This window comes from Nomascus leucogenys, chromosome 8, assembly GCF_006542625.1.
Source record: "Nomascus leucogenys isolate Asia chromosome 8, Asia_NLE_v1, whole genome shotgun sequence".
Classification (NCBI taxonomy): domain Eukaryota; kingdom Metazoa; phylum Chordata; class Mammalia; order Primates; family Hylobatidae; genus Nomascus; species Nomascus leucogenys.
Genome location: NC_044388.1, coordinates 720,806 through 734,484, shown reverse-complemented (window position 1 = coordinate 734,484; position 13,679 = coordinate 720,806). Strand labels below are relative to the sequence as shown.

Here is a 13,679-nt window from a genome sequence, read left to right as displayed (position 1 = left end):
GCCTATTTTACTTTATTTGTATCTTTTTTAGAGACAAGGTCTCACTCTGTCATCCATGCTGGAGTGCAATGGTGCAATCACAGCTCACTGCAGCCTCAACTTCCTGGGCTCAAGTGATCCTCCCACCTCAGCCTCCCCACAGGCAAATACCACCATGCCTGCTAATTTTTTATTTTTGTAGAGATGGGATTGAGTTATGTTGCCCAGGCTGGTCTGGCCTTGCTTTATAAGTGCTGCCAAGTATCTGTCTTCCCTGGGAAGATGTGAGCTTCCTGAAGAAATGAACTCAACAGGGCTCACACTCAAGCCCTTCCTTCCACAGCCCTAGTCCTCTTTTCAGCATCACCCCTAACCTAGAGGAAGGAGGGAGGCTGGGGGAGGACAAGGACAGGAAGCAGCTCTACTGGAGTGGCCCCAGCGCTTACACTGGGAAATGTGGAGTCAGTTCCTGCCCTCACTATTGGGAGTTTGAGCACAGGAGGTCAACCTGGGAGAGCCCCAGACACCACACGCCTCCTGCGAGGAGGGCTAAGCTTGTGGAGACTCTCAGCCTAAAGGTGCCTCAGTCCCACAGCCTTTCCTAGTTCTGGCCCCATCATCTCCTACTCTCAAGTGAGGGTAAGAACTTCCTCTCCAGACTGTGAGTCCTCTGCCTCTCTTCCTGCCGATTATCCTCCTCCAAAGCTGCCATCTTTCTGAAATGAGGTCACAGTCCAGATGAAACACTTTCAACGACTCCTTCTTACTTTCAAAATAAATGCTTTTAGCATGACATGAATGTCAATTCAACATTTTTTTTTTGAGACGGGGTCATGCTCTGTCTCAGCCTCCCGAGTAGCTGGGACTACAGGCACATGCCACCTTGCCAGGCTAATTTTTGTAATTTTTATAGACAAGGTCTTGACATGTTGCCCAGGCTGTCTTGAACTCCTGGGCTCAAGTGATCCACCCGCCTCAGCCTCCCTAAGTGCTGGGATTACAGGGGTGAGCCACTGTCCCTGGCCAATTTAACATCTTTTAAGTCTCATTTCCTAAACAAACCTAAGCTTCAGCCACACCAGATCTCTTTAACAAACACATTCACGTCTTTAGGACTGTGCTTATGCCATTCTCTTGTGGGAATGCCCTTCATCCACTCTTCTCTCTTAGACACTCATCCTTTAAGGCCCAGCTCCAATCTGGCCTCCACTGCAGACCAGCCCTAGCTACGCCAGGCAGAAATGGCACCTCCTGGCTACATATTCCATGGTGCATTGTTCTTGTACCATGAATAAAATGGAATGCATGGTTGTGACACTCTTACTTGATGCCAGCCACTCTGTGGCACCTGAAGCTCATTTATGACCTATCTCAGATCCCTCACCCACCATGTAAGGGACTCAACTGCTCTTTTTTTTTTTTTTTTTTTTTTTGAGATGGTCTCGCTCTGTAGCCCAGGCTGGAGTGCAGTAACACGATCTCGGCTCACTGCGACCTCCACCTCCTGGGTTCAAGCGATTCTCCTGCCTCAGCCTCCCGAGTGGTTGGGACTACAGGCATGTGCTGCCATGCCTGGCTGATTTTTGTATTTTTAGTAGACACGGGGTTTCACCATATTGGCCAGGCTGTCTCGAACTCCTGACCTTATGCAATCTGCCCGCCTCGGCCTCCCAGAGTGCTAGGATTACAGGCGTGAGCCACCACGCCCAGTCCTTTTTTTTGTTTTGTTTTTTGAGATGGAGTCTCACTCTGTCTCTCAGGCAGAAAAGCAGTGGTGCCATCTTGGCTCACTGCAGCCAACGCCTCCTGGGTTCAGGTGATTCTTGTGCCTCAGCCTCCCGAGTAGCTGGGACTACAAGCGCACACTACCACACCCAGCTAATTATTTTTTTATTTTGTGTAGAGATGGGGTTTCACCATATTGGCCAGGCTGGTCTCAAACTCCTGACCTCAAGTGATCTGTCCGCTTCAGCCTCCCAAAGTGCTGAAATTACAGGCTTGAGCCACTGGGCCCGGTCTGCCCCCATTTTTTGAAGAGAAAACAGGTTCAGGGAGGCCAAATGCTTGTCCAAGATCACAGAGCTAGGAAAGATCAGAGCTGGGATTTGAATTCCTGGGTGTTGGACTCTGCAGTCCATGCCCTTTCACACCTGTTACAGGTGCATCACTGCCACAGCACTGTGGCTAGTGTTGTAAGAGGCTTCTGGCCGGGCACGGTGGCTCATGCCTGTAATCCCAGCACTTTGGGAGGCTGAGGCAGGCAGATTACCTGAGTTCGGGAGTTCGAGACCAACCTGACCAACATGGAGAAACCCCATCTCTATTAAAAATACAAAATTAGTTGGGTGTAGTGGCGCATGCCTGTAATCCCAGCTACTCGGGAGGCTGAGGTAGGAGAATCACTTGAACCCGGGAGGTGGAGGTTGTGGTGAGCTGAGATCGCACCATTGTACTCCAGCCTGGGCAACAAGAGCGAAGCTCCATCTCAAAAAAAAAAGAAGAAAAAAAAAGAGGCTTCTGACCTATGGGAGTTTTTAGTATTTTCAGGGCAGGGTCTGTCTCCTTTGTCATGGCATCCCTCTGCCTGGGTCAGAGCCAGGCACACGGTACTGAGTAGATGTTTGTGGAATTGAAGGCTGGAAGTTTGATGAGCAACCCCACTTATCTATCAACAGCTATGGCAAAAGGGCTGGTTGGGGAGTCTTCAAGAGCAGAAGAGTGGCCCAGTGGGTAGGAAACAGAGGCGATGGCCTGTCCCTACCCTCTGCCCTGGCTCTTCCAGCATTTCTGAGTTAGGGTTGGCCTTGGCAGCATTTAGGGAGTCTTGAAGCCAGAGCTGAAAAGCTCTTGGAGCTCTTTGGCTGAGGCATGAAGGAAGCATGGTCTACCTGCCCCTACCTGACTTCTTCCTGCTCCTGGCCTTTAAGATAAGCCGTGATGCCAGGCAACAGGCTCTGAGGTGGTGCCTGCTCCCTTGAAAGGACATGCCCTCCTCCTTCGAGTGCCCAGGGGAGACCCCGGCCCCCTCCTCTGGGCCCCTCCAGCCTCACCCTCCGTGCTGGCATCATCCACCAGTATGATCTCCTTGAGCAAGATGGCAGGGGTGGTGTGTAGGACGCTGTACACTGTTCGCAGCAGTGTGGACCAGGCCTCGTTGTGGAACACAATGATGACGCTGGTGGTGGCCAGTGGGGGGCAGCGCCGGAACTTCTGGTCCACACACCTGGAAGTATGAAAGTACGGACAAAGTTCTCCTGGTCCCTGGGAGTGCCAGGTGTGGGGAGGACCCCGTCCAGAGACTCCCCCAGACCATCCTCCACTCCTCTGAACCACAGCCTACATTCTCTGTAGCAGGTGGGAACAGCTGTTCCCTGTTCCTGTCTCCCCCGGTATCTGCCACCCACCCTGAGCCTCTGCACAGGTTCTAGCCAAACCACTCCAAAATCCATCCCCACAGAGCTGGCTCAGTGCCCCAGCTGTGATGCTGAGGCTCCTCCACCCCCTTCTTTCATCTGCTATCTGCTCTCAGGCTAGGAGTTCCCAGGGCTGGCTCTCTTCCTCCGTAATATGTGAACTGCATAAAATGTAATCCAATCCAGAGGTCCCAGAGGGGTAGGTAATAAAGGCCAAATTTGACATCTGAGAAAAGTGACTATGATTTCCATACTCAATGAGAAGAAAAGTCTCTTCCCTTTGCAGCGTACAGTTCCTCTCTAATCCATTTTCTCATTAACTCCCTGTGATCTGACACTGCTATCACAAACAGTCAATTTCCTGTGACCTTTCTTCCATCTTCATCCACTCCAGCCACTCTGTGGCACTTGGCCACGCTGCTACCTTCTTGACACTCCATCTCAGGGTGGGGGTGGGAATGTGTGAATCTTGGATCTCAAGGAATCATGTGACCTCACACCCTTTCCTTGACCTCCTCTGCTGGTCAGAGGATTTCTTGGGGACCCTCCAGAGAGATTCCCCGGCTTCCTCCACTGGCTGCTGTCACACCCAGTGCTCTTCTCTCTCTCTTTTTTTTTGAGACAGAGTCTTGCTGTGTCACTCAGGCTGGAGTGCAGTGGTGTGATCTTAGCTCCCTGCAACCTTCCACCTCCCAGGTTCAAGCGATTCTTGTCCTTCAGCCTCCTGAGTAGATGGGATTACAGGCACCCACTACCATGCTGGGCTAATTTTTTTGTATTTTTAGTAGAGATAGGCTTTCACCATGTTGGCCAGGCTGGTCTCAAACTCCTGGCCTCAAGTGATCCGTCCACCTCAGCCTCCCATAGTGCTGGGATTATAGGCATGAGCCACTGCACCGGGCCCCCGGGCCCTTCTCTGCTAAGGAATTCCTGATAGCTTCAAGTGGCCCCTTGTTCCAGGGCTATCATACTTGGCTCAAGTCTCAAGAACCTCAGGTTCACAGCCCTAAAGACTCATGAAATCTGGGGATGAGGGCTGCCATTTGAGAAAAGGCCAAATAGGGTATAACACTTGAGCTGGAAAAGACAAAGGCTAAGTGGGGAAGACATACTGTCTTTAACTTGAGGATCATGGGAATGCAGCCATGGGGGCATTAGAGGGAGGGGTCTGCCACTCAGAGATCTAAGTGATATCTCATTGTGCAAGATTGAGGCTATAAACAACGTCAAATAAAGGCTGGAATCAATTCGTGGCCTTGTGGGCCTTCACTGGAGGAAACCAGGTGTGAGGATATTCCTAGCCACCAGGGCTGCTGTTAAGAAATGCCCCCTCCCCAAACAGCTCAGCATTAGAGTCCCACAGTCTCTGGGGCAGGCCTCAGTAGAGGAGAAAGCTACTGAAACCACAGCTTGGTATCAGGTCGCCCCAGTCACCCTGTGCCAGGTCCTGGTGCCAGGCTGAGTTCCTTCTTCCACATCATCTCACTTTCATAATTGCATTTCACTCTCACAGGTCTCCCTGGGCCTCTGGCCTGACCATAATACCCTTGAATCACAACCCCTGGGATCAGCACAGTTGTTCTGGGAAAGAAGTGAGGCACAGAGGAGATCCTTGCCCATATTATAAAATTCCCTTCAACTCTTTCTCTGGCCCTTGATCTATGGCCCTGGCCATACTAGCCATGCCTTTAGCAAGGCCCTGGTCTCCCTACAAGGACTCTGGGTGCTACTTACTCAGGTGGTCGGGTGTCTGGCCCCAGGGACCTCTGCAGGGAGATCCGGTCGCTGGCAAAGGCATTGAAGCAGTGCTTCTTATAGCCTTCTTCCTTTTCCCGGGTCTCCAGGGGGGTCCACTTGCTCTTCTGAAATGCTTTTCCATCTGCCCCAGGGGCATTGGGGTCCTGTGGTGGCCGTTCCCAGAAGGGCTTCAGTTCAGCTGGGGTATAGAACCCAGGGAGGCAGGACTGGTTTATGGAGAACAGAGTCTGCTGGGCTTCTGGAGCCCTGATTTGGAGCTTGGGCATTGAATCTCTAAGGTTGTTCATGGCCTCCAGCATGAGGTCCAGGACGTGATCCTTCCGGCTCACCAGGGACTTTAGCCACGGCTTCTCTGTGGCCTCCTCCCTGCTGCTCACGTCCCTATGCAGGAGGAAGAGGAAGAGCACAAAGGCGCAGCCCACCATGGCCAGGCGCAGGGGCATGTGGCGTCTGCGGAGGAGCCTCATCCTCCAGAACCAAGGGGGACCCCAGCTGCGTCAGCTCTGAGTCCTGAACCCAACCCTGGAAATAGCTTGATACGTTGTGGTGGCCACAAGCTGGGGCCTCAGCCTGAGAAAGGAGGGGACGAGAGAGAGAAGTGAGCCAACACAGGGCAAGGAGGGAGTCAGGTGCTTCAGGTTCGAGGCCAGGCTCTGTTGCTGAGTGGTGGCATCACCTTATTGGCCACAACTTTTCTGTATCTACATTTCCTGCATCCATAAAATGAGGAGACTGGAGGCAGTGTTTCTTTCCTGCCCTAAGATCCTAATATGCATGGATCTGGAGTCACTGGAACACTGAAACACTACATGAGATTTAATCGTTAAACTCATGAGATTTAATCATTGTACCTTTGGGAAACAACTTGGTATTATCAAGAAAAATTTAAAATGAACACAGCCTGAGCCAGCAATTCCACTCCTCATTTTATATCCCAGACAAACTCTGGTACATGCAAACCAAGAGGTATGTACAAGAACATTTAAGCCAGCACTGACTTAAATGGCAACATCTCACTTTCATAATTGCATTTCACTGGTAAAACCTTTAAGTCCACCAGCAGAATGAATAAATAAAGTGCAAAATACCCATACCATGCAGTGCTCTACAGTGATGACCAAGAATGAACCACTTCTCCATGCAACAATGTGGATGTGTTGTTAGGTGAAAAAAGCAAGTGACGAAAGGATATGTACAGTATGATTCCACTTATAGAAAATGTAAAAACATGCTAAATTAAACAATGTCTTGTTCATGAATACAAATATGTGATAAAGCTATAAAGAAAGCTAAAGACCAGCCTGGCCAACATGGTGAAACCCTGTCTCTACTAAAAATACAAAAATTAGCTGGGCATGGTAGCGCATGCCTGTAATCCCAGCTACTGGGGAGGCTGAGGCAGGAGAATCACTTGAACCTGGGAGGCAGAGGTTGCAGTAGGCTGGGATCATGCCACTGCACTCCAGCCTGGGCAACAGAGCAAGACTCCGTCCCCCCATGAAAAAAAGAAAGCTAAAGAAATGATATAACCAGTTTCTGAAGATGAAGAAAATGGTACAGGATTAGAGATGGGTAACGGGGGACTTCAAAGTGTTTTTTTCTGGAAGTGGATGGTGGCTGCTGGTGGACTGTAATTCTTTATACCCTATACGTATTTTATAAATATTTCTTGGCCGAGCATGGTGTAATCCCAGCACTTTGGGAGGCTGAGGTGGGAGGATCGCTTGGGCCCAGGAGTTCAAGACCAGTCTGCTCAACGTATTGAGAGCCCATCTCAATAAAAAATTTTAAAAATTAGCGAGGCATAGTGGTGCCCACCTGTAGTCCTAGCTGTTTGGGAGGCTGAAGCAGGAGGACTGCTGGAGCCCAGCAGGTTAAGGCTGCAGTGAGCTATAATCGCATCACTGCTCTTCAGCATGGGCGAGAGAGAGATTCTGTCTCTAAAAATAAATAAATAAAAGTTATCTGTAATCTACTCATATTTAATAAAAAAGAATTTAACAGAAACCTAAGATTTCATGACAAGACATTCCTGGCAGGGCTGGGCATGGGCATTCACCAGGCTCTACCCCCAGGCATGTGGATCCATGCCCTAGAGGATAAATGCTTGCAGAACTTTCTGTGCAGAGTTCTGGACACATAAGCTCACTGGTTAAGCACTAGACATCAGTGGCAAGGGACCTGGGCACAAATTCCAGTTCTTCCTCTTCTAGTAGTAGCACCTACCTCCTAGGGTTGTTATAAGGATTATGTTCCTTCCCTGCAAAATTCATGGACAAAGCTTAGCAGTCTCTGCACGTGGTAAGTTCCCACAAAGTGTTAGTTTTGATCATTAGCAGCTGTGTGACCCTTGGGTGATTTACTTAATCCCTCTAAGCCTCAATTTCCTCATCTATAAAGTGGGGGCAACTAATACCTAACTCACAGGGTTGTGGGGAGGATTAAATCAGATAATGTAGGTAAAATGTTTGGCAGGGCACCTGTCATACTAAGCCCTCAATAAATGGTATCAACTATTTCTATTATTATAATAAATCCCTGCTTCACTTCCCAGCAGTTATCCTCAAGCACCTGGCCCTTGGCCAAAGCCACGTTCATTACTCCCTGCATGTTTTGCTTAAAAATAACTCTGGTTGTACTATTTAATGCTATTGTTTAAACACACAAGCTCCTGCCTGTGGAGAGGCCTGGTGTCTGAGACCTTGGGGGTATGTGGCCATCGTGATTTCAAGTGGGGAGCTGGATTCACTCTGGACTGGGGTAGAAATGTGGCTTCTTTTATAACATCAGATTCAGCAGCACTGTCAAAAATCAAACAAAAGAAATCTCTTTGAGCATCTATTTTGTATTAACTATTGTCTAGGAGATAGGAGAGATTTGTTTATTCCACCAGTATTTACTGAATAACTGCCTCCACCAGTAGTACTCTGCAAGAGGCGGGGGACACAGAGAAGTGCAAGGCCAGCCCTCAAGGATCCTACAGTCAATTGGAGGCATCAGATTTTAAACAGAGATTACCCTGTGAGAAGCAGAATCAAAGAGGTACCCTTGAGTGCTGAAGGAGATGGCATGCAGGAAACTCAGCAAATGGGGGAGGGCAACATCTGTGAAGAAATCTCACGGGGGCAGAAACTTGGGCCGAGCACTAACCGGCGAGTAGGAGTCAGCGAGGCGAGATGAGCACATTTCAGGCAGAAGGCACAGTACCTGCAATGGTCTAGAGGTGGGAGACAGAAGAGCCAGTCACAGAACTGTAAGCAGTCTGGTATGGCAGGAGTAGCAGAAATTGGGCCTACAGAGGTGGCTGAAACCAAGTCCTGAGGGCCTTGTTCATCATGCTGAGGAGCATTTGCCCTTGACCCAAGGCATGGGGAGTAATAAAGCGTTAAGCTGGGAGCCCAGCATTACAGGAAGAACAATCTGACAGTGGTGGAGGGTATCTTGGAAAGGGACCTGCTTGGCAGCTGGATGACCCATTCGGAGTCTGACCAAGGAGAGTTAATAGCAGTGTGGATGGAAGAGGGAGGGTGTGGTGCTAGGAAGACCCCCTTGGGTGATGGGGTGGGACAGTTTACCTTGTCTGGTACACAGAGGGACACAAAGGCTCAATTCCTTTCCCCAAGGGATTTGAAAATCTTATTGGAGAACGAGAACTGATAGCACTGACCAGGTGAAGGAAGCACCTGACCAGGGGAGATTCAGGAGCAGGAAAAGGACCTTTCACTGAATACTCTTTTGTACTTTGAACCCTGACTATATTACTTATTCAAAAATGAATAAAATTAAAGCAGAATAGTATAGACAGTAAGTGCTAAGCTGAGAGAGGTAGAGTTCCCTGTGGGCTTGAGGAAGCCTTCGGGGAAGAAATGGGGATTCGGCGTAGCAGGAGTTTCTTGTCACAGAGGTTGAGCTATGCTGGGGCTAGCACAAGGGGATTCGCTTGAGCTAGACACCTCATCAGTTCTGGAACTGTCCCGGCTAAGCCCACACAGAGGCCTGCAGAATGGGGGAGTGTTTGCCATGACAGCTTTGAACCGTCCTGCAGGCTGCATCTTCCCCGCTACTTTCTTTTTTTTGAGACGGAGTCTTGCTCTGTCTCCCAGGCTGGAGTGCAGTGGCGCAATCTCGGCTCACTGCAAGCACGGCCCCCTGGGTTCACGCCATTCCCCTGCCTCAGCCTCCCGAGTAGCTGGGACTACAGGTGCCTGCCACCATGCCTGACTGATTTTTTGTATTTTTAGTAGAGATGGGGTTTCACCATATTTAGCCAGGACGGTCTTGATCTCCTGACCTCGTGATCCGCCCGCCTCGGCCTCCCAAAGTGCTGGGATTACAGGCGTGAGCCACCGCCCCCGGCCTCCCCACTACTTTCCATCTACCTTCCCACTCCAGCAAGAAACAGGGAGCACAGTTAGAAACAAAGGCGTGGTAAGATTGTAGTTACTAGCTGTTGCCAGTGCTCAAGACTCACCCCCTCCAGGAAGGCTTCCTGCCTGATTCACTCAGAATCACCTAGGTTACTCCAACTCTTTCATCCTGGCACTGCCTCGTGGTCCCTCACAGCAGGGTCTGTTTTTGCTTCTTTTATTTTCCCTGGAGAAAGAAATCTAGGGTTAAATTGAGCTCATCCTAGGCATCTAATCTCTCAATCCCATCTGGCTGCCTGAAGCTTTCTCTCTCAAACCTGCAGTTCCTCAAGGTACTAACCACATCCTGAACCGAAATGAGACGCCTGGGATTAGCCTTGGTGGTGAGGCACTCGTTCTCTAGTTTGTTTGCTTAGCATGAGGGCAACAGGAAAGAGTCCCTTAGAAGAGACACACAATCTAGGGCAAGCCACAGGACTTTGGGGTTAAGGATTTTTGCTCCCTGTGTAGGAGATGATTCCCAGAAGTGTGGTTAGCAAGGTCCTGGAGGTCGCCCCTCCGCCAGCCTTGGAGAAAGAATAGCTGCTATTCTTTGCTATTCTTTCAAGTACAGAGCTTCACGAGATCTGCCCCTGGAGTCTTGTGTATCTCCCTCACCTTTGGGCTCCCACACCTGGCCTCCTGCTTTCCTGGCAAGTGTGCCCGCAGCCCCCATCCACTCATTTCCCTCTCGCTGTGGCTCAGCATGTTTTCCCAAGTCTTTTTCCTCCAGGTTCCCTTGGGCCTGCAACTCCTCAGACCATCCTTGGCTTTGATCCAGAGATGATGCCAGAAATCCTCTCTGAAAAGCCTGCCTAGATTGAACAAATGGGATTTGCTTCCCTGGCCCCACCAGCCAGAACACAAACTTACCTTCTCTCATTGGTGTAAGGAACTGAGGCTTTACCCAGCCCAGCTTGTATCAAACTGCTGATTACAATCCACCGTGATATTATAAAATAAATTCAGAGTGTTGCAAATCAGCATTCAAAAATTTCTTTAAAAGACCAGTTAGGACCAGGCATAGTGGCTTACACCTGAAATCCCAGCACTTTGGGAGGCCGAGGTGGGCAGATCACATTAGGCCAGGAGTTCAAGACCAACCTGGCCAACACGGTGAAACCCCATCTCTACTAAAAATACAAAAATTAGCCAGGCTTGGTGGCAGGTGCCTGTAATCCCAACTACTCAGGAAACTGAGGCAGGAGAATTGATTGAACCTAGGAGCTGGAGGTTGCAGTGAGCAGAAATAGGACCACCGTACTCCAGCCTGGGTGACAGAGCAAGACTCTGTCTCAAAAAAAAAAAAAAAAAAAAAAAGACCAATTAGCAAAAAGAGACCAGTTAGCTGGGTGTGGTGGCATACGCCTGTAATCTCAGCTACTTGGGAGGTGGTGCCGGAGGACTGTTTGAGCCCAGGAGGTTGAGGCTATAGTTAGTTATGATCATGCTGCTGCACTACAATCTAGGCAATAGAGCGAGACCCTGTCTCAAAAAATAAAAATAAATAAATTTAAAAAACCCAGAATAGAATGAAAAAGAAAATATCAAAGTGCATCACATATCACATGTAACACAGGCAAGTATTCGTTTTTTCTTTCTTTCTTTTCTTTTGGAGACAGGGTCTCATTCTGTTCCTTAAGCTGGAGTGCAGTGGCGCAATCTCAGCTCACTGCAGCCTTGACCTCCTGGGCTCAAAGGATCCTCCTGCCTCAGCCTCTGGAGTAGATGGGACCATAGGTGTGTGTCACCATGACTGGCTAATTTTTATTTTTTGGTAGAGATGGGGTCTCACTATGCTGCCCAGGCTGGTCTTCAACTCCTAGGCTGAAGCAATCCTCCTGCCTTGACCTCCCAAAGTGCTGGGATTACAGGTGTGAGCCATCACGTCCAGCCCGAAAAGTAAACTTTTATTTTAATGTTTGTTTCAGTCTGCTAAAGATACACACTGCCTGATACAAAATTAAAATGATAAATTTGTTATTCAAAATTTGTACAACTAAAGACAAAAGAAGTTTAAATGATTCAATTTTCAAATGATAGTTTTTACGGTTTGTAGAATTTCTGCTTGTAATATGATTAAATTATAAAACTGCCCTAAGATTTTTGGGATGCCCTGTCACATATACACAGGTACCAGGTCTTGCTATAAAGTATATTTCTCACTTTGGTCAAGTCATAGAAGTTTGAAAGCCAGTGACACAGTCTAAACCCCGCAGTTTATATTCTAGCCTCCCTCCAAAAAGCCTTCTCAGATCTCCCAGCAGAATTCATCTCTTCCCTGCTTTGCCCCCTTAGCACCCGATTTTTATTTGTACTCCAGTCTCATCACGGCCCACCATGCGTTTATGGACTCCTGGACCACAGAGGCCATGCTGTTTTCAGCTTTTTATCACCTACAAAGTCTAGCACAAGTTTTACACATAGCAGGTGTTCCATAAACTTTTCTTTTTTTTTCTCTTGGAGACAGGGTCTCACTCTGTCACCCAGGCTGAAGTGTAGTAGCATGAACACAGCTTTCTGCAGCCTCGACCTCCCAGGCTCAAGCAATCCTCCTATCTCAGCCTCCTGAGTAGCTGGGACTACAGAGGTGCGTGCCATCAGGCCTGGCTAGTCCAACAAACTCTTGTTAAATGAGATGAGGCTGGAGGGGTTAAATGTGGAGCACTGGCTTCACTAAATGATGTTCTGAATGCACTTACTGCAAGAAATCCTTGACTTACAGGATATTCTGCCATTACACATTAGCTTGCTGTTTCGACTAGGTCTGTCTGTGAGTCTAACACCCTCATTTTATCAACAGCGAGGCCAGAGTGGTTAGGTGACTTCTCTAGCAACACACAGCTAGTGGCTCTCAGGAGCAGAACCCGATCTCCCAACTCCTAGACTACTACTCTGTTTACCACACTCGTACCCTTGGAGGTTGAGTAGGGAATTTGGGGACCAGGCCTGTCCTCCCTGAGCCTCCCCCACTCCACCCTTTGATCCCCTTCCTGGCATTTGCCCTCCTCCCACTCAAGGATACAAATGCTTTAAAGATGCAGAAACTGGAAGTCCCAGGCAGCCTTAGCTTTTGTGAATGTCAGAGTCAGCCATCCAGAACACACCCTAGCTGGCCAGGTGGCCTCTTTGTAACAATGTTTCTTTCTGTTTATCAGCTGAGCTGGTCACCTCCTTAGACGTGGCAGCAGGAAGCAAGCAGTCCTTACCACAGGGATATTTGCTCAAGTTACTCAGAGGAGGGCTCAATTACAAGTTTCTTTGGAAAGTGATAACTGTCACCACTCTTACCACGGGCACAGGTGTGTGGAGCTAGACATATTGGGGAGGGGGCAGGTTAATTTCACACTACTGCTGGGGGAAATGGGGCTGAGAGGCTGTTTGGCCCAAATGACCGTCCTTTCTTCCTCATAAGCACTTTCTCTCCATCAAACACAGCACTCATCTCAAGTCCTCTGCACTCATACTGTGAACAGAAGAGCAAATTATCTCCTCCAAAGCCCTCCTCCCACCCCTGACCCTTTTGATCACAGAATGTGGGAGGGTTTTTATTTTTCCCCATAATTACACCTTCAAGACACTTCAGCTTTTCCCCAAGACTCAAGCTGCAATACTGTGGCTTATTTTCCCAGGAAGATACACTGAAAATTATTTCTGTAGCTAGTCTATCAAGTTCCCCCAACATATCAAGGTTCATTTTATGTTTGCATAATTTTTTTTTTTTTGAGACGGAGTCTCACTCTGTTGCCCATACTGGAGTGCAGTGGCGGGATCTCGGCTCACTGCAACCTCCGACTCCTGGTTCAAGCGATTCTTATCCCTCAGCCTCCCAAGTAGCTGGGATTACAGGCGCCGGCCACCACGTCCAGCTAATTTTTGTATTTTTTTAGTAGAGACAGTGTTTCGCCATGTTGGCCAGGCTAGTCTTGAACTCCTGACCTCAAGTGGTCTGTCTGCCTCGGCCTCCCAAAGTACTAGGATTACAGGTGTGAGCCAATGCGCCCAGCCTGTTTGCATGATATTTTAAGCTTAAATTACCCAAACATGGATTTTCTATTGAAAAACTCAACCCAACTTTGCTCACCACTGTATACCTAGAGCAGCGCTTGGCATGTGGTAGGCA

General features: G+C 48.8%; 1 protein-coding gene across 2 annotated transcripts in view; it reads right to left on the bottom strand.

Moving 5' to 3' along the window:
* Positions 1–13,679, bottom strand: part of GALNT6 (polypeptide N-acetylgalactosaminyltransferase 6) — a 40,062-nt gene that overhangs the window by 22,178 nt on the left and 4,205 nt on the right. The window contains exons 3-5 of one of the 2 annotated variants that reach the window (XM_030816533.1): positions 9,622–9,743; positions 5,127–5,720; positions 3,030–3,202 (exon numbers count right to left, since the gene is read on the bottom strand). In XM_030816533.1, the coding sequence (XP_030672393.1) occupies positions 3,030–3,202; positions 5,127–5,617 (664 nt within the window). In that variant the 5' untranslated portion in view covers positions 5,618–5,720; positions 9,622–9,743. The remainder of the gene's footprint in view (positions 1–3,029; positions 3,203–5,126; positions 5,721–9,621; positions 9,744–13,679) is intronic. The other variant, XM_003252125.3, reaches the window with a different exon arrangement.